This window comes from Desmodus rotundus, chromosome 3, assembly GCF_022682495.2.
Source record: "Desmodus rotundus isolate HL8 chromosome 3, HLdesRot8A.1, whole genome shotgun sequence".
Taxonomy (NCBI): domain Eukaryota; kingdom Metazoa; phylum Chordata; class Mammalia; order Chiroptera; family Phyllostomidae; genus Desmodus; species Desmodus rotundus.
In genome coordinates this window covers 105,892,100-105,917,252 of record NC_071389.1, presented here as the reverse complement: position 1 = coordinate 105,917,252, position 25,153 = coordinate 105,892,100, and the positions used below count along the sequence as shown (strand labels likewise).

Below are 25,153 nucleotides of genomic sequence, written 5' to 3'. Positions count from 1 at the left end.
CTGGCTCCAGAACCAGTGCTTTCAACCAGCTGGCACACAGTGACGCCTGCTGCGCACTGTGAACTCCTCCTACCCCGTGTGAGAAGCGCACACAGGAAAAGTCAGACAAGGTCTCTAAACTGCACACCACTCTGATACTTTATTATTTTACAAAAGGAAAACAGGTTGATAAATGCAAAACAGTGCTTTCCTAATTTCAGTGCTGTGCCCTGCACTGGAGCGTTAACACAAAATACATTTACATTGAAATCATAAATCCACAGCACTCTTCAATCTTTATCAATATATGTGCTCTTTCAACAATATTTACAAATACGTACTATGTGCCAGGCACTGTGCCAAGTACTGAGAAATAACTACAAACTAGACATACAAAAATTCCTGCCCTCATGAGGCACATATTCATGTGAGGGAACATAATACATAAATAAGTAAAACAATTAGGGACAGAACCGTAAGTAAATGCTGCTATAATGCAATAAGGTGAAAAAACAAAGTAAAAGCAAAAACCAACGCTATAAATGAGCTGCCATCAGAGAATTTGTAGAGTAATTTACTATACAAAGGACAGAATAAAGTATGTCTTAAAAACGAGTCGCTGATAATACAAATGGCCAATAATCACATGAAAGAACTTTCAGCCTCGTAAGTTATCAGGTAATCCACAGTAACAGTTAATATGCTGGTTAAATCACAATGAGATAAGATTACAAACACAAGAGACAGGCAATATCAAATGCTGGCGAGGATGCACAGCAACTAGAAGTTTCATACTCTGTAGGTAGCCGTGGAAATTTGTATAATCCCTTTGGAAAACTACTTGGTGTTATCTACTAAAGTTTAACATATACGTATCCTATGAGTCATCTATTTCACTCCTAGGTATATGCTCACTAGAAATGCTCGCACGTTACACCAAAGGAGAAGTACAAAACCACCCACAGCAACATTACTAATAATAGTTCCAAACTAACAGCAATCCAGATATCCATTAACAGTAAAACAGAGTAACTGTGGCATAATGCTATATATTAATGAAAATAAACCTCAGATATATGCAACAGCACGGAAGTGTCTTTAATATGTTGAACAAAAAAGCCAGACCAAAAAGAATACTTACTGTACACAGTTTCTAAACAGGCACAACTAATTTATGGTATGAGAAATCAGAACAAGGGTTACATTGGGGAGGAAGAGGAAGGACAGTGTTTACTTTGGGGAGGAAGTGGCCGGGATGGGCAGGGATCATGAATAAGGGTTCTGTGGAGCCAAGTGCTCTGTCCTCACCCCTGGGTGATAGTTACATATTTTACATGGTAGTTACAGGGTTTGCATTCACTGGTGTGCTCAAGCTGGCTCTTACTGGTTTGTAAGGGCTGATAATTAAATTTCGAGGAATTTTGTGAGCCAGCTGTGAAACATAGCCATTAATAAAAATCAAATCACACACACTTAGAATAAATTATATCAAAAACAAAAGTAATAAATACGCGAATTTCTCATTATTTAACTAAAACCTATGCATGTGAGGTTACTTTGGTCTATTGTATTGTTACAGTGGAAACACTGCAGAATGGTAGGCTGCTGCCCATTGCATCTCCATCAAGTTCAGTGTCATCATGTGGGTAGCCTGAAATGAGACACACTGCAAGTACCATATTTTGCCCTGTATAATGTACACTTTTTTGCTCAAATTTTAGAGGAAAAAATAAGGATGGACATTATATACAGCTAGTAGTAATTCCATATTTATATGTTTTTAATTCTTTTATTTATACTTATGCATTATTAGTGTAACTCTAGAAAGCAATAAAGATATCCATACGCAAAATAATACCCTGAAGTATGATAATTGGTTTTGTTGAACTTACAGCGAACTTGCAAGGAAAGCAGTTTTGGCAAATGATTCAATGAAACAAACCAAACATATTGTTATCCACAGAGTAAGACAGATGATGCTGACTGTTAGCCACTTGATAAGATACATGATGCCCACTGGTATCCACTTGATAAGATAAGTGATACTGACTTTATTACCATAGGGTGAACAACACAACATTTCTCTTCACACACTTTAGGCGGGAGAAATCATTGGAAAACCCCTTGGAAAATGTCAAAACAGTTTTTGTACACTGCAAGCTTTAAGCTATAAGTTATTAAGGATGCTAAAAAACATAGCAACAGAGCTTCCGAGAGACACTTTGGACCTCCTCCCACATAGTTTCATCAGATTGTGGGAGCAACAGGAAGAAAAGCTCCTTCAGATGCCAAGACAGAAGAAGGCAATGAGAGAGAAACCTCCGAAGTGGCCGGAGGTGGAGCAGGAGGTGAAGACCTGGATTCTGGAGCAGGGTCAACCTGGGATCTCTGTTTTGACCAAGATGATACAAGAAGAAGGTGAAAGACTTGCACAAGAAAAAAAACATTGATGATTTCTCAGGGGCACCTAAATGGTGCTTTAACTTTATGAAGAGAGAAGGTTTGAGTGTGAGGTCACAAATGAAACTTGGCCCAAAACAGCAGCCTTTGGGAATCAAGTTTTGAAATTTCATTCTTATATCATCAATCTTCGAAAGACTTACAACCTTGAGTTGTCCCAAATTGCCTAACATGGACGAGGCCCTGCTCACATTTGATGACACCCACAACAGAACTGTGGATGTCAAAGGAGCAAAGGCTGCGGCTGTCAAAACTAGTGGTCATGAGAAAATACATTTTACTGTTGTTCTAGCCTGTTGTGCAGATGGGACAAAGCTACCACCTACGATCATCTTTAAAAGAAAAATGTTTCTGAAAGAAAAGATTCCAAGTGGAGTTATTGTCCATACACGTGAAAATAGATGGATGAATGAAGAAGGCATGAAAAACTGGTAACAAAGTCTGATCTTGAAGGCCTGGAGGATTACTGGAAACAAAAAAAACAAAAAAAACCCAGCTTTGCTTACTTTTGATCACTTCAAAGCTCATGTTACACAAAGTCCAAAAACAATCACGATGGACTTGAAAACCCAACTTGCTGTGATACCTGGTGGGCTAACCAGCCAACTGCAACCTCTTGATGTGAGGGCAAACAAGCTCTTTAAGGCCTTAATGAAGAAAGAGTGGACGTCATGGATGCAGTCAGCTGGTAATGATTTAAGACCTACAGGCAGAAATCAAGAAAGCATCCATCACCCACATTTGTGATTGGATCCTAAGATTGTGGAAGACAGTGTCAAGAAGAAAGTGGTTATGAGTGAGACCTTTTAAAAAATGAGGCATCAGCAATGCTATGGATGGAACTAAGGACAATGAAATTTACTGGGAAAAGGAAAGTGACTGTACAGAAGACACGGTAATGCAGAAATTGAAGAAGATGATACTTCTGATATTGACAGTAACAAAGACTTCTTGGCCTTCTATGATGCATAAATATCATAAATTTGTTACTGGTACATAAAATTTCTTAAACCTCGTATCTGTTCTTTTGTTTTGTAATTATTTGTTACATAAAATTTCTTGTACAATATGTTCAAAAATAAATGCTAACATTCCTTTACAATACAAAATACAAGTATCTATATATAAATAAATAATTGAACGCTTACGGCCAAGATGGAGGCGTAGATAGATACACTTTACCTCCTCGCACAACCAAAAGAAGGATAACGACAAATTTAAAAACAAAAAATAACCAGAAGTGCCAGAAAATCAAACTGTATGGAAGTCTGACAACCAAGGAGTTAAATAAGAAACATTCACCCAGACTGGTAGGAGGGGTGGAGATGGGCAGCCGGGGCGGAAAGGACTCGTGGCAAGGTGACAGCTAGTGGAGCGGGCAAGGCAGCAGCTGGCAGAGTAGGCAGGTTCACATTTGCATGCAGAAAAACCAGGAGGAACAACTGGGGAATGAGACAGAATGCACAACCCAGGTTCCAGTACAGAGAAATAAAGCCTAAAGACCTGACTGAAAAAACCTGTGGGGGTTGAGGCAGCAGAAGAAACTCCCAGCCTCACAGTAGAGTTCATTGGAGAGACTCACAGGGTCTTAGAACGTACACAAACCCACCCACCCGGGAATCAGCACCAGAAAGGCCTAATTTCCTTGCAGGTAGCAGGGGAAGTGCCCCAAAGCCTACCCAAAGCTGAGCAAGCGGCACTGTTCCCTCTCGGAACCCTCCCCCCCACATACAGTGTCACAATGCAGTGATGTTGGTTGCCCTGTCCTGGAAAATACCTAAGGCTCCACCTCTTACTACAGAACAGGAGTGAGGAGACCAAAAAAAAAACAAAAACAAAAAAACAAAGAAAGGCCCTGTGAAAGAACAGATCAAAGCTCCAGAAAAAATACAACTAAGCAATGAAGAGATAACCAACCTATCAGATGCAGAGCTCTAAACACTGGTAATCAGGATGCTCACAGAATTAATTGAGTATGGTCGCAAAATACAGGAAAAAGTGAAGGCTATGAAAAGTGAAATAAAGGCAAATGCACAGGGAACCAACAGTGAAGGGAAGGAAACTGGGACTCAAATCAATGATTTGGAGAAGGAAGAAATAAATATTCAACCAGAACAGAATGAAGAAACAAGAATTCAAAAAAATGAGGGGAGGCTTAGGAACCTCTGGGACACCTTTAAATGTTCCAACATCCGAATCATATGGGAGCTAGAAGGAGAAGAAAAACAGCAAGAAATTGAAAACTTGTTTGAAAACATAATAAAGTTCTCCTTCATTATGTAACAAAACAAAGGAAATAGACTTCCAGGAAGTCCAGGAAGCTGACAGTCCCATAGAAGCTGGACCCAAGGAAGCACACACCAAGGCACATCATAATTACATTATTCAAGATTAAAGATAAGGAGAGAATCTTAAAAGCAGCAAGACAAAAGGAGACAGTTACCTACAAAGGAATGTGCATAAGACTGTCAGCTGATTTCTCAAAAGAAACCTTGCAGGCAAGAAGGGGCTGGAAAGAAGTATTCAAAGCCATGAAAGGCAAGGACCTACATCCAAGATTACTGTATCCAGCAAAGCTCTCATTTAGAATGGAAGAATGGGTAATATGCATTCCAGATAAGGTCATGTTAAAGGAGTTCATCATCACCAAGCCCTTATTATATGAAATGTTAAAGGGACTTATCTAAGAAAAAGATGATGATCAAATATATGAACAGTAAAATGACAACAAACTTACAACTATCAACAACTGAACTTAAAAAAAAACAAAAAACAAAAACGAACTAAGTAAACATCTAGAACAGGAACAGATTGACAGAAATAGAGATCACATGGAGGGTTATCAGTGGGGAGAGGAAGGGGGATGAATGGGGGAAAGGGTACAGGGAATAAGAAGTATAAATGGTTGGTACAAAATAGACAGGGGGAGGTTAAGAACCATATGGGAAATGGAGAAGCCAAAGAAGTTATATGTGTGACCTCGGGGAATTATGGTGGGAGGGAGCAGTATAGGGCAGAGGGGATTAAAAGGGAGAAAAAAATGGGACAACTATAATAGCATAATCAATAAAATATATTATAAATAAATAAATAAATTGATAGTTTTTAATTTAATGAATTTTAATTGAATTACAAAATAAAAGGCTTTTTTCCTGACCGTTTGGACCAAAAATATGGGTGCACATTGTACACAGCAAGATACAGTATTTACTCCTTAGAAATCAGCAAATGCTACAAATCAGTGCTTGATTTATTGTTTGTTGACTGTCTAAACTTAAGAAAGTAATAAGGAAAATGTTAATAAAGCAGATGAAACTTTAAAGCAGGGTTCCCCAACCTCTGGGTCCTGGACCAGTACAGGTCTGGGCCTGTCAGGAACCAGGCCGCACAGCAGCAGGTGAGCTTGCATGTAATGTACCTGACTCATCCTGAAACCATCTCCTTCTCCTGCCACACAACCCCCCCTACTGTGGTCCGTGGAAAAACTGTCTTCCACCAATATCGTCCCTGGTGCCTAAAAGGTTGGGGACGGCTGCTTTAAACTGTCTCATTTCTATAGATGTTACAATGTAAATAGCACAAAAAAATTAAGGAAATATTTTTCCAGTATTGAAAATCATCTGAGTCATCAAAATTGAAGTGAATCCTGTACGATTGAAGCTCCAACATGTTTCTGTTGTTTTACTTTCATCTTACTCATTAACGAAAACAAAATTATCAACCCACATTCGTGACAGAACGACACTCCTATTCATCTGTCCATTGCAATGCCGTAAATCGGCTACAGATGCAAGGGCTGAGCAAAGGCATTCTGTGAGAGTCCGCTGACTCTAAAATTTATAATAAAGAGTGTTGCATATTTAATGTTTTGTAAATTACATGCTACACATCCTTTGTATCAGTTAAATATATGAAAAACTGATGTGAGAATATGTATTTGTGTGTGTGTATACACATATAAACTTTTATTTTTCGGAAAAAGTTATTAAACATTTCCCAGTACACTGATGGTTGGATGATCATCATTCATCAAATAGTACCTTATAATTTATGTACTTTCTTTTATTAAAAAGTTTTTAAAGTCACCGTTCATGTGTATAACCAACCAACAGCTCTCAAAGAATACTTCAATCCAGGCTACAACATCCCTTCATTTCAGACATCCCTATACTTACTCAATTGTGAGAAGAAAAATATTCAAAAATGCCCATTTGTTATATGTATTTCAGTGAAATTAAGTCCTCTAAGTTTAATACCTTTAAGTTAATTGTATAAATATAATTTACCACACTTTAATCTGAATTCTCCTTAAAAACAAATACAGCTTTCATCATAAGATCATAATGGAAGCACAGCTCATTTCACTGAGAATTAATTAACCATAAAGCTATAGTCTTAAAATTTTTGAGAATCAGAGTTGAATGAATTAAGTTTATGTTTGGTAACAATACAAAAACATTTCTTCTGCTACCTAGTATTTTATAAACTATCCCTTTTAAATTAAAAAATGCATCTGTTATTTCTACATATATTTCTCTACTGACTCTAAGCTTAAATAATAATATAATAATATAGCCAATTTTCTCAGGTACATTCAAATAAGACTGCAAAATATAATTGTAAAGGTTAATTTACTCATCTGATTCCCTCTTGTCAGTAATAAAATAATCAGCTTGCAACCAGGAGGCACACTTTATTAAAGTTTATATTCTTAGATCCTAGAAGTATGACTTAAATAAAGTATGCACTTTAGGTGTGTTAAGTAAATGGGGTAACAAACTGGCCTACAATGACTCTAGGCATCAGGGGTGAAAAACTGTAAAGACAGAAAAATACATCACTATCAAAGTGATTCTTACTTAATGAAGAACAGTATTTTTAAGCTTGGACCAAACTTGAAGCCCGTCAGTATTTTTAAAAAGAAGAAAAAAGATTAATCACTCTCAGAAAATACACTGGTACTCATAAGAAGTATTTGTGAGACATGAAAATAAAATAGGAAGCCTTTTCAAACAGGAAGCTGTATAGTATAAGGATTAAAAGCTCAGATATTAGAGTTAGGGTTCATATCCTAGTTCCATCATGTACTTCACTTATGACTTTGATGCCTCCATTTCTTCATACATAGGACAGGGAAAATAATGCCAAGTTCACAGAAATTTTCAGGAATTAAATAAGCAATAAATTATAAAACAGTATTTTATATATGTTCACACAACTAAATTTTTTCTCAAAATAATACTGTCCTTACTATGAGCAATGCACTCTAAACTTTCTAGTCTATTCCATATTATCTCACCTTTAACTGGAACATAATCAACAAAAGAAAAAAAGCAAACAAAATGTAACCAGAGACATTGAAATTAAGAACAATCTAACAATAGCCAGAGGGGAGGGGAGAGGGGGCAGTGGGGAGAAGGGTTTCCAGGAACCACTATTCTATTTCATTTTTTTAAAAGCTAGCTGCAACACACAAAACTGATTTTGAAAATCCAACAACACTGGGGACTACAAAATCTCTGAGGATCCTTCCAATATTAATTTTCAAATTAGCTTTCAATGGCAGTGGGTATCTGTCAATTTCAACTAAATTACTTCAAACTCTCTCACAGCCTTCAGTGAATTTTAGAGACTCTAGATTCTAATGAATATTATATTGCTTATGATAATCATAACTAAGTACACCCTTCACATTCTAACACAGTTCCCATGAGTTTTTTTTAAATTGTAGTCCCTTTGTTTCCTGAGTCACTTATTATATGCTTGTGTATACTAGCTAGTGATCTAAAATGAATTTATTACCTTGTGTCATGGTCAAAAGCCTTAAAGATGCTGCTGTACTACCACGTACCTTTATAGATGTTTAAAAAAATGTGAAGAGAAATTATAGATCTTGCCCGAGATTCCCGGGACCTTTGGATTTTTAGTTTAGTGCTGCGAGCTGTATGATGGAGCAGCAGCAACAGATGGCATCTTTCCCCGAGCGCGGTGAACCTGTGCAGGCCCTTTTTGAAGCTTTTTACATATACTGCCTTATTTAATTCCTGAAAATTTCTGTGAACTCAGCATTACCTTCAAACAAATGTAGTTTTGGTTTGTTTGTTTTTAAATAATAAAGGGCTTACTTTCCAGTGACGTTGTGAGTACTTAGATGTCAACAAAAAAACTGCTAAGATTTAAAAAATTATTTGGAACTTTTCATGGGAAAAACAATTTCCAATCTCCAGAAAAGCTTATTTGACATTCAACAAATGCTGCCTGATTGTTTTGTTCTTTGCTTAAGAATCACATTTTAAAATCAACAATGACTTAATTGTTCTGGGATTCTTTCAAATCCAATCCAGATTTTTAACCTAGTTTGGTAGGGATGCTGCATAATATGAAAAGTCCTAAAATGAGGAAGAAAAGATCCATGACTTCCCTAATTCCCCTCCCAGCTCCATTCCTTACTCTATGGCCCTGGGCAGGTTACTTAGCTCTCTGGACCTCAGTCTCTTCATTTGTAAAATGGGGTAACACAACTCCAGACTTCATGGGGCTGTGTTCATGAATTATTGTCTAATCACTCTGAATGGTGTCTACCAGGGAAGCACCCATAACCAAGGTTCTGATCTTGTCTTATGTGAAATTAAGGGAAGACTGAATGTTCCTCAACCAGTTCTAAAAGTTCACCTAAAAGCTATCAGCAGAGTAAAGGATAGATTTTACTCCCACTTTATTCTCTAAAATGCAAACCAAGACATCAAATTTACAACTAAACTACAGAACAATCATCACTCAGAACTGTCAGATATCAAGCTGAATGCAAGTCCTACAACTAAGGAATTAAAGAAGAACCACACTGAGAATGATAGGAGGGACAGAGACACGGAACAGACTGATCCCATACCCATGTGTGCTGAGAAAAAATAGGGAGGGATATATCAGGAGTGAAGGGTCCCAGCCCCACACCGGGCGCCCCAGCCCAGGGTTCTATGCCAGGAAGAGAAGTCTCCATAACTTCTGGCTATAGAAACCAGAGGGCATTGAGGCTGTGACTGCTAGACTCACTGGCAGTTCTTCTTAAAGGGCCCATGCATAGACTTACTGAGGCTCACTTCCTCTGAGCTCCAGTACAGGGTCAGCAGATTGAAAGATATCAGAGGCATAAAGGGAGAAACTGAATTGTCCAGCATCAGGGCAGGAGCTGGGAGCAGCTTTCTTCCACACAGAAGTGCTAGCAGAGGCCACTATTCCTTTTCTGAGCCCTCCTCCAAAAGAGCCACTGAACTAGCAGGCAGGTGCCGTATCTGAGACTCCATCCACCTGGCTCACATAGTTTGCCCCACCCTGGTGATTCCCTGAAGCCCTGCCCTGCCCAACTTTCAGGCCCACTCAAGCTGTTTCCAGTGGCTTTCCCATAGGAAAGACTTGTCTTGGCCCATGCTTCAGATTTTCCTAAATTCTCTTAAACAAAAACATCTGGCTTCAGAGAGCCCCATACCTCTTGCTAAGTTGCCCCAGGCCTGGAACTAGCAGCAGCCAGCCTTGGTTCACAGCTTGGTCTTGCCTGGGCACCTACTATCCCAGCACAAATAGCAGCCATCTGCAGATTGCTTTGTAGCTTATGCTGTGTGACCCCAGGGAGAACACAGGTGGTGGCTGACCTTGAACATACCAAGAACAATCAAGGTTCAACTAAAACAGAAATGTGTATACAGCCCACACAGTGGGCACACCTTCAGTACCCAGCTTGGGTTATAGAGGAGGCTGTGCTGCTATACCTTACAGGACAGCTGCTATTGCATATCAAGCCATTCTATCAAGCCTGGGAGACAACAGCAGCTCTACCTAACACATAGAAACAAACACAGGGAGGCTGCCAAAATGAGGAGAAAAAGAAGCCTGGCCCAAAAGAAGGAACAGAGCACAAAACTCCAGAAAAAGAACTAAACAAAATGGAGACAAGCAATCTACTAGATGTAGAATTCAAAACACTGGTTATAAGGATGTTCAATTAACTTAGTGAGAAACTCAACAGCATAAACAAGATCCAGTCAGAAATGAAAGATACACTTAATTGAAATGAACAATTTATAGGGAATCAACAGTAGAATGGATGAAGCCAAGAATCAGATCAGCAATTTGCAATATAAGGAAGCAAAAGACACCAATCAGAACAGCAAAAAGAAAAAAGAATCCAAAGAAATGAGGACAGTGTAAGGAGTCTTTGGGACAACTCCAAGTGTACCACCATTTATATCATGGGGGTGCCAGGAGAGAAGAAAGAGAGGAAGAAATTGGAAACCTATTTGAAAAAAATAGTGACAGAAGACTTCCCTAATTTGGTGAAGGAAACAGCCATACAAGTCCAGGAAGCACAGAGAGTCCCAAACAAGATGAACCCAAAGAGAGCCACACCAAGACACATCATAATTAAAATGCCAAAGGTTAAATAGAAAGAGAAAATCTTAAGAGCAGCAAGAGAAAAACCTACAAGGGAGGTTATTTACCTACAAGGGAGCTCCCATAAGACTGTCATCTTATTTCTCCAAAGAAACTTTGCAGACCAGAAAGAAACATTCAAAGTGATGAAAAGCAAGGACCTATAACCAAGATTACTCTATGCAGCAAATCTATCATATACAATCAAAGGACAGATAAACAGCTTCCCAGATAAGAAAAAGCTAAAGGAGTTCATCAGCACCAAATCAGTATGATAAAAAATGTTAAAGTGTCTTCTTTAAGAAGAAGATCAAAAATATAAACAATAAAATGGCAATAAATATATATCTATCAACAATTGAATCTAAAAAACAAACTAAAAAATCAGGCAGAACAGACACAAAATCATAGATACGGAGAAAGTTTTGATGGTTGCCAGTTGGGAGGGAGGTTGAGGGGATGTGTGAAAAAAGTGAAGGGATTTAGTACAAATTGATAATTACAGAACAGTCACGGCGGTGTAAAGTCATTGGGAATAGAGTAGCCAAAGAACATATGTGCATGACCCATGGACATGGACAACAGTGTGGGGATTGCTTAAGGAAGCAGGGTGAGACTGAAAACTGGAACAACTGCAACAGCATAATCAATAACATATAATTTAAAAAATAAAATTAAAATAAAAATAAGGTTAGCTGCACTAAATGAAGAACACAGTAAGAAACAAAGTTGATACATAATATACGTATTTTAAAGTATCCATTTATGTGGCTTTTGATAATGAGGGAGAATCAGTTCAATTGTATCAGCGGGAAAAATTAATTTATCAGTATTCCTCACGATCCTGAAAAGGATCTGAAATGGAATCTCTCACTGTTTTATGGCACATAGCTCCAACAAATTACAAAGAAAATAATCTAACTCACTTTCAGTATACTAGTGAATTAGAGTGGTAGAATATGTCTTGAATCTAGTCTTTCATGAATTGAAATACTCAGGGGGCTTCTGGTCAAGATGTTGACATAGGCAGACACGGCTCACCTCTTTGCACAACCACATCAAAATTACAACTAAAATATAGAACACCCATCACTCAAGAACATCAGAAATCGAGCTGAATGGAAGTCTCACAAATATGGAACTGAAGAAACCACACCCATCCAGACTGGTAGGAAGGGTGCAGATGAGGAACAGGTTGGCCCCACACTCATGTGGATAAAAATTCAGGAGAGATATCTAAGGAGCGAGGAGTCCCACACCCACACCAGGCCCCCAAGCCCAGGATTCCAGCGCCAGAAGATAAGTCCCCACAACTTCTGGCTGCAAAAACCAGAGGCGATTGAGTTGGTGGAGGGGACTACTAGAGCCCTAAGAATTTCCTCTTGGGAAACCCACACACAGACTCATCCACTCAGACTCACTCCCTCTGAGCTCCAGCACCAGTGGTATACAGGGAGAGACTGAAGTGTCTGGCATCAGAGTAAGCAGAGGGCATTGCCCCTTTGCTGAACCCTCTCGCCACAGAGCCAACAGGCTGGTGCCATTATATGAAACTCCAGCAACCTGCCTAACACTGTGACAACCACCTTGGAGATCCACAGAGGCTCCACCTCACCCAACTTATGGGCCTACCCAAGCTGCTTTTCCATAAAAAAGGCTGGTCTTGACTCCTAAATCCTATCAGGCAAGCATCAGCTTGCTTCAGTGAACCCAAACAGCAGCCAGATTAGAGTCGCAGCTTGGCTTCACCTGGGAATCTCCAAGCCCAGAACAAGTAGCAGCCATCTCAGATTGCTCTACTGCTCAGGCAGGGTGGCCCCGGGCAAAACATAGGTGGGGACTGACCTTTGCCTGCATCACCTGGGAAACCCCAGGGCCAACACACCCAGTGGACAGCTACAGACCACATCAGAACACCACCACCCTGCCCATGCACAGCTGATCCTCCACGGAGGTTGGTGGTCAGTGGTCACAGCCAGTCCTTGCAGGTGACTGGCCTGGCTACATCCCTCCCATTGATCTGCCAACAGCAACCAAGGCTCCCCTACAACAGGAGGGTGTACTCAGCACACAAGGAGAGTGTACCCTGAGTACCCAGCTTGGGTGACAGGGAGGCTATGCCACTGGACCCTACAGGACACCTATTTTGTTAAGGCCACAGTCCCCAAGACACAGAGTCAAAGCAGCTCTACCAAAATGAGGAGACAAAGAAACATGGCCCAAATGAAAGAACAGATCAAAACTGCAGGAAAAAAAACTAACAAAAATGGAGATTAGCAATCTATCAGATGCAGAGTTCAAAACACTGGTTATAAGGATGCTCAAGGAACTTAGTGAGGACCTCAGCAGCATAAAAAAGACCGAGTCAGAACAAAGAATACACTAATTGAAATAAAGAACAATTCACAGGGGAACAACAGTATGAATGGATGAAGCCAAGAATCAAATGAATGATTTGGAACATAAGGAAGCAAAAAACATCCATGCAGAACAAGAAGAAAAAAAGAATCCAAAAAAAATGAGGATAGTATAAAGAGCCCCTGGACAACTTTAAGAGGTCCGATATTCACCTCAAAGTGGTGCCAGAAGAAGAGAAAGAGCAAGAAATTGGAATTCTATCTGAAAAAATAGTGAAAGAAAACTTCCCTAAGTTGGTGAAGGAAACAGACATGCAAGTCCAGGAAGCACAGAGTCCCAAACAAGATGGATGCAGAGAGGCCCACTCCAAGACACATCATAATTAAAATGCCAAAGGTTAAAGATAAAGAGAAACTCTTAAAAGCAAGAGAAAATAAGTTAGTTACCAGAAGGTTGCTAGATGGGAGGAGAAGAAAGGGTGAAGAGGTGAGGGGATTAAGATGTACAAATAGGTAGTTACAGAATAGCCATGGGGATGTAAAGTACAGTATAGGAAATAGAGGAGCCAAAGAACTTACATGCATGACCCATGGACATGAACAATGGTGGGGCGATTGTGTGAGGGAGTGGGGGCTGCTGGGTGGAGGGGGCAAAGGGGGAAAATCAGGACAAGTATAATAGCACAATCAATAAAATAAAGTTTAAAAAAAAGTAAAACTCAGAAAACACCAGTTTTATTCTATCATGGTCTAAACATCCATAAGGCTGTATAGAGTCCTCATCTACTGATTGAATATATACATATGGTAAAAATGTTCAAATATAGCATACAACTTAAATGACAACCACTTGCTATTGGTTATATTTCCATTATAAATATCATGGTGTGAATGTGATTACGTATCCTGAACCCCGTGCTAGTAACACTCTGTGGCAATTCAGTGTCATCATTCATTTAGGACATCACAATGAAAATGGGAAATGCTACCACTGAAGATTTATTTTTATCTTTTCATTACAATTAAGGCTAAGAGATGTGTCAGGCCATTCTGACTCACTCCCTACTCTGTAGAATTTTCTTCAGCCATTTTTCTAAAGTCTATTTTAAGGGCTATACAGAATTTTGACTCAGTATTATTTTATTATGTTTATGTTTGTCTAAAAATTACTTTACTTGATCAATTATCCAGATAAAGTAAATGTTTATAGTGAACCCTAATCAAGGGGAATTTTCTCATTAAAAAAAATTTACACGTGAATCAAAGATTATTTTTATCCATAGTAAATCATGCCCATCATCTTACTCTGTGAATACAGAGTGGGGTAAAAGTGGGTTTACAGTTATAAGTATGCAAAATAGTTTATTCTTGCATTATTTATTAATTCCTGTACTATTTTCCATATGAACAACTGTACACCTACTATTGCCCTGCTCCATATACGTATCTACTTCCTTATAAGTCTTTCCCATACAACTGTTTTCATTTATTGTTCATTTTGATTCAGAATAATTATTTAAATATTTTAATAAATTTTATTTTGAATATTTCTACAGAAGATCCATTTTACTAAATATTTCTCTGTGTGGGGGGGGGCAGGATGTTTTAAATATAGTTCTGAAGTTACTAGCATTGCAAAATGGTCTTTGAAATACAAAGACAACATAGCTTTTTAATTTAGACCTTTTTAAAATCTCTTCTACATCAAAACCAGAGTACTCTGAAAAGCCAATAAAAGTTATAGTATGCACCAAAGGCCTTCCTGTGAGTGAGTTAGAAAGAGATAGTCTTGCCTTTTCATCTCTCGCTCTTGCTTTACAGTCCTTGTCCCTACTTGTGGAGGGTTTCTCATTCTTCGATATAGGATGTGCTCGGCCCACAGGTCCCCGGGCTCCTGCTCCTGGCATTTCTTTCCTCAGAGGTTTTACTTCTCGATTGGGACGCCTTATCTGAGGTGGAGCTCTGACAAGAAAAGTAAAATAAAAGTTAGTCAAAGGCAAAAGTATTTCAATACTACCTTAGTCAACAAAACTATTAAATCAAGAAGGACAGAATCTCCCCATTTCCCCCTTTTGCCAATTCATGGCCATATTGATTAGGTCAGTTTTTAAAAATGTTTTTCTTTAAAATATACTGATTAATACAATTATTAAATACATATAAATGACAATTAATAGCAGCAATTATCTTGTCAAAAATAACTATCAATCACCAACAAAGGGCAACACAGACTATTCCCATCTAATAATCTTAATAGGGTAATGGAAAACCCATTACTTTATTCATTACTGTCCTAAACCGAAAATAAGTAACAAAAAAAAAGAACAGCCCTGGCCAAGTAGCTCAGTAGAGCGTCATCCCGATTCACCTAGGTTGCAGGTTTGATCCCCCGTCAGGGGACATACAAGAATCAACCAATGAATGCATAAATAAGTGGAACAACAAGTTGATATTTCTCTCTCCCCTGCCTTCCTCTTTCTCTCAAAGTTTTTTTAAAAAAGGAGTGGGGTGTTATTTTTTTTAAAGAAGAACATGATAAAAGCTGAAATGACAAGAATTCAAAACATGTCTATTTGCAGTTTACTTTTCTTTTTTTTTTTATAATATAATGCTTTCCTCTGACTCCGTACTGGAAAATCCAACATTTTATTCATAAATTACAAATGGCAGGACTCAACAATCAAATCTTATTAACAAAGTAATTTATTTTAAAAATATTATTCATGCTTTGAAGGGGTCAAAAATCACAGGATCCTTCAGATTATACAGGTCGCCAAATATAAATCAAGAATTTTGATAACTATGAATGGTAATGGATGTTAATGACACTTATTGTGACCATTTTGCAATATACAGAAATACTAAATCATTGTGTTGTACTCCTGAAACTAATATAATGTTATACCAGTAATACCTCATTTAAAAAAATTTTTTTGATGACTATATAACTGTAACAATGCACACAAAGTGGCATATTTTGTTTCATGTAATGCGAAAAATGTCCTCTTCAAATAGCAAAATTTTGAGGTTACTCAGCACAGTATTGTCTCTCTGGTTGTTGGGGCTACTCTATCACTGTGTGGGTAATCCCTTCTTTCTTGAACCATCTCGGCCTGTTTCCATACCTTTTCTCTCTGCAGCCCTTTAGATCCCATACGTGTATTCCTTTTTCACCAATTGGACATATCTATTATTATGCCCTTTCCAGTTTCATGCTTTTAATTCACTAACTCATTGTGAAGCTTCTCTTCCTGGTATCATAAAAAGTGGCACATGTATACAACACAATGAACCCAGCAAAACAGGTAATTGGATAAAAAGCCAGGAGGGTTGCAAATTTCAAGCAAAAAAAAAAAAAAAGGTAAAAAACTGACAACATATTGCAGGTCTAATGTAGTGTCTTCAATTTGTTGGAAATAGACCACTACAAGGACCTGCTAAGCATAGAGAGGCTGATAGAAACTGGACAAAGAAGACCCCCAAAAAGCCCAGAATTATATTCTGGAGGAAGGGCCCCTTGTACTATAGGCTTTCCCCACTAGGTGAGTGGTCTAGTAACCCATCTGTATCAGTGTACCAGCTGGTGTTGTTGTGAGAGGCTGAATTCGCCTTCAGTGAATTGGTTTTGAAGACTCTTTTCAATGTGTTTGCCCATTTCATGATGGGTGATTTACGAGCATACCAGCCCATTCTGCACTGAGTGTTCAGCAAGTTTTTTGACAAAAACAGCATGACCCCCATGCTTCACCCTCCCTATTCACCCAATCTTGCCCCAAGCAACTTTTTTTTTGTTTTCCTGGATGAAAAAAGTCCTCAAAGGGAAACATTTTGCTGACGTGGAGGAGGTGACACAAAAAAAGGCAGAAGCACTAAAAGGCATCAAAACCTACAAGTTCAGAAGCTGTTTTGAGCAGTGGAAAAACCATCTGAATAGGTGTATTGCATCAAACGGACAGTACTCTGAAGGTGACTGAAGTTTAAACTTGTAAGAATAAATACATGATTTTTATATATAAATTCCATTTTTGGGGGGTCCCCCCTTGTATGTATAACTATTAGGTTCCCACACACTGAGAGCTGAACCCTGGGAGTCCATTCAAACAGTGGTGTACTGAACTCCCATTAGGAGGCATTCGGCCTCTGCTGTGCTAGGCCCTCAGAGGAGAGACAAAGATGAACATGCAATGGTGTGAAAGAAATCCACAAGGAAGGAACTAGGAAATGGTGTACAGTAAACTGATTATTAGGCATTTTCAAATTTAAAGGTATTATTATATTATTGGTTCCAGTGCATTATTAGTCTTTAAGCATTCTGCCAATAAAAGAAAAATGCGATGAGACTGGTAAAAAATAAAAAACTAAAAATGTTCCAATTCTCTATTCTCAGTATTTCATTGCAACCACTGGTTTTTGATTGAACTTTATTTTATTGAGGGGTAGATTATTTATATATATCTGCATATGTATCAATACCTTTCTGGAACCCAATTCATAGGTATGACCAATAATAAGACAACCATCTCCTTCACACAGAACACAGGCAAGTTTGGCCTGTCATCTCTGCACCTCTGTTTAAACAGTCTCATTGTTTATGGTCCTGCCCTTGGGACGCACAGCCAGCCTGGAGCCTGTGCTCACCAGCAGCAGTCCCGGACCACACGACTGCACCTAGGCCTCACGGTCAGGGTAGGGAATCCTGAAGCACAGCTGCAGCCTGCCCAGACTGTGCTCCCCATCGGCATGCTCTAGCGGGGCTGCTGAGGAGGCACAGTTAGTCCTTGGGCACACTACTGGCTGAGGGAGGCTGTGTTGTCAGAAGACTTATTTCAAAGTTCCTGCACAGCCGGCATGCCCAGGGTTTGCTGCTGCTGACCTGCCCTGCCACTCAATACTCTGATGGGCTCAGACATGGTCTGAATGAAACTGCTCAAGAAGCCACATGTGCCATTTGTGGCCAGTCTCATCTCACAGAAACTGGGACTGTGCGTGGAGAGTCTTCAGTTCCATCTCACTGCAACTGGATATTACATTTTGTACTCTGTCAGCTTCCCAAAGGACAACCTTGATTCTGGTCGGTACACCACCCTCTAGGAGCGCACCACTACACAATGTCATGCTTCAAAGTAAGGACTCAGTGACAGCTTCCAGGCTGTGTAACACCTATGTCTCAAAGCGTTTACTCATCTCTTCTTAAAAAGAGGCTTTAGTACGGTTACAAAACATTATCAACCTCCATCTGAATGGTCAAAGATTGACAGTGTACCAGCATTCACCATTTCAAATATAGAGAATATCTCATAGAACTGCAGATAAAAGACTAGAATGTCTGCACTGTGCTCAGTCCTCCTACTGGAAGAAATATGCCTTATTTTATCATATGCTAATAAACCTGATTTCCTCCAAAATCCAGTACTTCCTCTTTTTAAGCTGTACTATTAAATGTCAATATTATAAGTAAATGTTCTTATCAGCATTGCTTGCAAGCACCTGGAAACAACCAAATGTCAGTACCAGACTAGACACATAGAGTACTGTACGTTCACATAATGGCATCCTGTGTTCACAGCAACATAGTTTACAGCTGCACACAATGACAAAGCACGAATCGCAGGACCACCACCTTACGGGGAAACACAGGTTCAAAGAACATGCAGTGTAATTCCAAGTAAAACAGGATGCTACATGGTGATACAAATGTATATGTTAAAATGTAAAGATGAGGGAATTATAAACTCCAAATACAGGGTAGTGTCAACTGTGAAAGGGGAGGAAATGGAGTAGGATGCAGAGAAGCCCACAGGGGAACTTCAAAGGTATCAGCAAAGTCCTTTATCTTAAACGCCAAGGTGAGTATACAGATGCTAATGTATTGGCACCTTATACCTTACATGAATTTTAATGTTCATATTATCCACTCAGTACTTAATCAAACTGAAATATGATTATACTACAACACTAAGACATTTGAGTACCTAAAAATGAAACTATAAGGTTGCTACAAAGTTTCTAGCATGTTCTAGAAACACACATGTGCTAGTGATGTGGGTTCCAAGTACCCAGCCTCAGTTGAACCTACTGCACCACTACATGGCCAATCTCCAGAGAAGACTGGACTATACAAATAGGACTCTCTGACTCAGCACCACTCCACCACACTTCCTGAAGTCAAAGCAAAAGGGCCTCTGTGATGGTATCTTCATGCTATGCCATATTAACAAATAGGGTCTGAGATATATCACATTTTTCTCTAATTGCTCTATAAGTTCCTTTCTAAAAATTCCATGTATTGAGCTCTTCAATTTCTTCTAGCTTTCTGCTTAATGATTACTCTAAATGACTTGATTTTACCTATTTGTTCACACACTGTTACAATTCTGGTATAAGAATAAGTAATTTTGAACAAGTCCTCTATATGCCCAACAACATAACCCAAGATTATGTAAAGTTAACCTCTGGAAAAGAAAAAAATAATCTGACTTTGCTATTACATTAATACATATAAGCCCAGAATTAAATAAACAGAAAAACATCTCTTTCCACAGCTAATAAAAGCATGTAAAACATAAATTCCAAGTAATTCATACTAATATTTTTGCTATAAAGACTTGGAATCAATTTATCAGACTCTGAGTCCAAGAAAAAATTATTTGTTAAGAAATCATAAGGTGTTCCAGTCATAATGGCAGCATAGGCAAACACGGCTCACCTCCTCACAAAACCACATCAAAATTACAATTAAAATATAGAACAAACATCACAACTGTCAGATATCCAGTTGAACGGAAGTCTAACTACGGAATTAAAGAAACCACATCCATCCAGACTGTTAAGAAGGACGAACATGGGGAAAGGGCTGGTCCCACATCCATGTGTGGTAGGTAAAATTCTGGGCGGGGTATCTTAGAAACAAGGAATCCCAGCCCTACACCAAGGTCCCCAGCCCAGGGTTCCAGTGCCAGAACGGTAAGCCCACATAACTTGTGAATGCAAAAACCAGTGGGGAGTGAGTTAGTAGATGAAACTTCTGGAATCCCAAGCAGTTCCTCTTAAAGAACCCACTCATGGACTTAATCTGACTCATTCCCTCTGAGCTCCAGCAGTGGGGTAGCAGCTTAAAAGGCACCAGTGGCATACAGGGAGAAACTGAAGTGTCCGGCATCAAGGAGAAAGGTGGGGGACAGTCTTCTCCCAGACAGAAAGGCAGGCCATTGTCCCTTTTCTGAACCCCTCCTCCCCATAGCTGAGACTCCATCAACCTGTAACACTGTCTGCCTTGCCTTAGAGATCCCCTGAGACTCCAACCCACCCAACTTATAGGCCCACCCAAGCTGCTTTTCCATATGAATGGCTGGTCTTGGCTCATGCTTCACAACTTAAATCCTCTCAAACAAGCAACAGCCAGCCTCGGTGAGCCCCCAGCCCTCCACACCTCTTGCTAAAGGGACCCCAGGCCCAGCACTAGCAGCATACAACCTAGATGCACAGCTTGGCTTTGCCTGGGAATCTCCAAGCCCAGAACAAAGTAGCAGCCATCTCATATTGCTTTACAGCTCATGCAGGATGGCCCCAGGGAAAACACAAGTAGGGACTGACCTTGGCCTACACCACCTGGGAAACCCCAGAGCCTGTGTACCGAGTGGACAGCTATAGACCACATCAGAGCACCCCCACCCTGCCCTCATACAACTGATCCTCCATGGAGAGCAGAGGTTGGTGGTCAGTGGTCACAGCCAATCCTTATACCTGACTGGCCTGGGTAAATCCCTCCCACTGACCTGCCAACAGCAGTCAAGGTTCAACTGAGCTCACATAAAGGGTGCATCTTGAGTACCCAGCTTTGGTGATAGGGGAGGCTGTACCACTGGACCCTACCAGACACCTACCACATTAGGCCATGCTACCAAAACAGGAAGTCATAGCAGCTCTACCTAATACACTGAAACAAACACAGGGAGACTGCTGAAATGAGCAAAGAAACATGGCCCAAATCAAAGAACAGGTCAAAACTCCAGAAAAAGAGCTAAATGAAATGGAGATAAGCAATTTATCAGATGCAGAGTTCAAAACTGCTTATAAGGATGCTCAAGGAACTTGGTGAGGACCTCACAGCATTAAAAAAATCCAGTCAGAAATGAAGGACACACTAATTGAGATAAAGAACAATTGAACGGGAACAGTAGAGTAGATATAAGTCTAGAATCAAGTCAATGATTTGGAACATAAGGAAGCAAAAAACAACCAGTCAGAACAACAAGAAGAAAAAAGATTCCAAAAAAATGAGGAGAGTGTAAGCAGCCTCTGGGACAACTTCAAGCAATTCAAAATTCACATAATAGGGGTACCAGAAGAAGAGAAAGAGCAAGAAATTAGAAATCTATTTGTAAAAAATAATGAAAGAAAACTTCTCTAAGTTGCTGAGGGAAATAGACAAGCATATCCAGGAAGCACAGAGAGTCCCAAACAAGATGGATGCAGTGAGGCCCACTCCAAGACATATCATAATTAAAATGCCAAAGGTTAAAGATAAAGAGAGAATCTTAAATTCAGCAAAAGAAAAGCAGGTAGTTACCTACAGAGATTTCCCATAAAGCTGCCTGATGATTTCTCAAAAGAAACTTTGCAGGCTAGAAGGGATTGGCAAGAAATATTCAAAGTCCTGAAAAGCAAGGACCTATAGCCAAGATTGCACCCAGCAAAGCTATCATTTAGAATCAAAGGGCAGATAAGGAGCTTCCCAGCAAGAAAAAACTAAAGGAGTTCATCATCACCAAACCATTATTATATGAAATATCAAAGAACTTATTTAAGAAAAAGATGAAAATCAAAACAATGAGCAATAAAATGGCAATATATACATATCTATCAACAACTGAATCTAAAAAACAAACTTAGCAAACAAGAGCACTAGAGACAGAATCATGGATATGTAGAGGGTTTTGATGGTTGCCAGACTTGGGGCATGGTATAGGGGAATGAATGAGAGGTGAGCAGATTAAGTAGTACAAATAGGTAATTACAGAATAGCCATGGGGATATAAAATATAGCATAGGAAATAGAGTAACCAAAGGACCTACCCATGACTCATGGGTAGGACTGAACAATGGTGTGGGGACTACCTGAGAGAGTTGGGGCTTCTGGATGGAGGGGTACAAAGGATTAGTAATCGGGAGAACTGTAATAGCATAATCAATAAAATACATTTTACAAAAGAAACTAAAAATAAAAAATCATGAGGGAAAAAAACAAAGCTTAAATAGAAATTAAAGGACCTATGATGTGAAACAGACATTAATGATTAAGAACTTTAGTGTCTACTCTCATCAAATATGTAACTGCTATTTTTTCAAATCAGTATATATTTATGATTTACCTAATTAGTACAGGAACTATGCTGGATGTTATATCAACATAAAAATGTAGCACTATCCCTACCTTCAGAGAAACAGCATGGACACCTGGAGTCAGCATTAGAGTTAGAACCCAAAGACCTGGGTGCCCTTTCTCCCTGGGCTACCAATTACCTATTTTACAGGCATATCACCTACCATCTACAAGCCTCATGTGCTTCCTCTGTAAATGGAGATTAATACTTCACAGAATTTTCTAAATTTCTTTTTCACTGAAATACAACATATATACAGTAAAATGCACATATATTAAGTATACAACTCCATACATTTTCATACTATATAACCATAGGTAGATCAAGATGGGACATTTCCCAATATCCCAGAAAGATTTTCATGATCCTTCTTAGTAAATCATCAGCCCCTGAAGATAATCAGTATTCTGACCTTACTATCAAAGATTAGGTTTGTCTGTTCTAGTTTCATGTAGATGTAATTCTATAGTACATGCTGTGTCTGGTTTCTTTCTTTAAACGTTACCACTGTATGGGAGAAGATATTTGCAACAATACATCTGATAAGGGGTTAATTTCCAAGATATATAAAGAACTTATACAAATCCACACCATTAGACAAACAATCCAGTTAAAAATGGGCAAAGGACCTAAACAGACTTTTATGCAAAGAAAACATATAGATAGCCAATGGCTGTATTAAAAATGTTCAATGTCATTAATCATCAGAGAGATGCAAATTAAAACCACAACGAGATATCAGCTCACACCTGTCAGAATGGCTATCATCAATAAATCCACAAACAAGTTTTGGAGAGGATGTGGAGAAAAGGGAATTGTCATACACTGTTGGTGGGAATACAGACTGGTGCAGCCACTGAGGAAAACAGTATTCAGTTTCCTCAAAAAATTAAAAATGGAACTGCCTTTTGACCCAGTAATTGCACTTCTGGGAATATATACTAAGAAAGCAAAAACACTAATTTTAAACCATACATCCTTATGTTCATTGCAGTGTTATTTACAATAGTCAAGATTTAGAAGTAGCCCAAATGCCCATTAAGAAAGGAGTGGATAAAAAACCTGTAGTATATTTATTTACACAATGGAATGCTATTCAGATGTAAAAAAAGAAGGAAATCTTACCTTTTGTGACACCATGAATGGACCTGGAGATTATTATGCTAAGTGAAATATGCCAGTCAGAGAAAGACAAATACCATATAATCTCATGTATATATGGAATCTAATGAATAAAATAAACTGACAAACAAAACAGAAATAGAGGCATGGATACATTGAAGAGACTGACAGATGTCAGAGGGGTGGAGGGAGGACTGGATAAAAGATGATGGGATTAGCCATAAACATATATACATAACACAAAGCCACAGACAAAACTGTGATGATAACCAGAGGGAAAGGGGATGGGTAGAGGTGGAGGTTGGCAAAGGGGGAAAAAGTGGGGACAGAAATAGACTTTGCCTGGGGTGATGGGCACGTGATACCATGTGCAGATGATGTTTTTTTGAGTTGTACACTTGAAACCTGTATGGTTTTGCAAGCCAATGACATCCCAATAAATTCAACTTAAAAAAATTACCTGTGAAATGCATCCATGTTCCTAACGATAGCATTAGTTTATCTTTCTTCATTGCTGTGTAGTATTCTATTGCATAAACATACTACAGCTTATCTAGTTTACTGTTGAAGAACACTTGAATTATTTCCTGCTTAAGGTTATTATTAAAGCTTCTATGAATGTGGGGAATATGTTCACAGTAAATATAAGTATTCATTTCTTTGGAGTATATACCAGGACTGGAATTTTTGGATCACAGGGTATATAGAAGATTAGTTTTTGTATATATAGCCAGTTTTCCAAAGTGGTGATGCCATTTTACACTGCCATCAACAGTGTCTGAATGCCACCTATTCCATCGTAGCCATTTTGGAAGGAGAGTAATGATATCGCATTGTGGTGTTGCTTTGCCTTTTCTGAATGACTTATGAATGCTGAACACCTTTCCAACAATATGCTTATTGGTCACGTGAATATCTTCTTTTGTAGAGGATCTATTGCAGTCGTTAGTCCTTTTTTTTTTCAATTAGGTTGTCTGATTTTTTTCTTATTGATTTATTGATTGTTGTTCCTTACAGGCATATCTCAGAGGTATTGTAGGTTTGATCCAGACCACTGCAACAAAGTAAATATCGAAATAAAGCAAGTCACTCAAATTTTTAGGTTTCCCGGTGCACAAAAAAGTTATGTTTACACTATACTACAGTCTACTAAGAATACAATAGTATTATGTCTGAAAAACTATATATCTTAATTGAGAAATACTTTATTGCTAAAAAATGCTAGCCACCATCTGAGTCTTCAGTGCATCAATCTTTTTGCTGGTGGAAGCTCTTCCCTCAATGCAGATGGCTGGTGACTAATCAGGGTGGTGGTTGCTGAAGGCCAGGTTGGCTGTGGCAATTGCTTAAAATAAGATAATAAGGTTTCCCACTTTGACTGACTTCCTTCCATGGACAGTTTTTCTGTAGCATGTGATGCTATCTGAT

At 38.9% G+C, this 25,153-nt stretch overlaps 1 protein-coding gene across 5 annotated transcripts in view; it reads right to left on the bottom strand.

Moving 5' to 3' along the window:
* KATNAL1 (katanin catalytic subunit A1 like 1) overlaps positions 1-25,153 on the bottom strand; it is a 121,494-nt gene that overhangs the window by 39,290 nt on the left and 57,051 nt on the right. For all 5 annotated transcript variants that reach the window (XR_008426437.1, XM_045188152.2, XM_045188154.2 and 2 more), the window contains one exon: positions 15,014-15,182. Coding sequence is in view for 4 of the 5 variants with exons in the window: in XM_045188152.2 (XP_045044087.1) it covers positions 15,014-15,182 (169 nt within the window). In the remaining variant the exon portion in view is untranslated. The remainder of the gene's footprint in view (positions 1-15,013; positions 15,183-25,153) is intronic.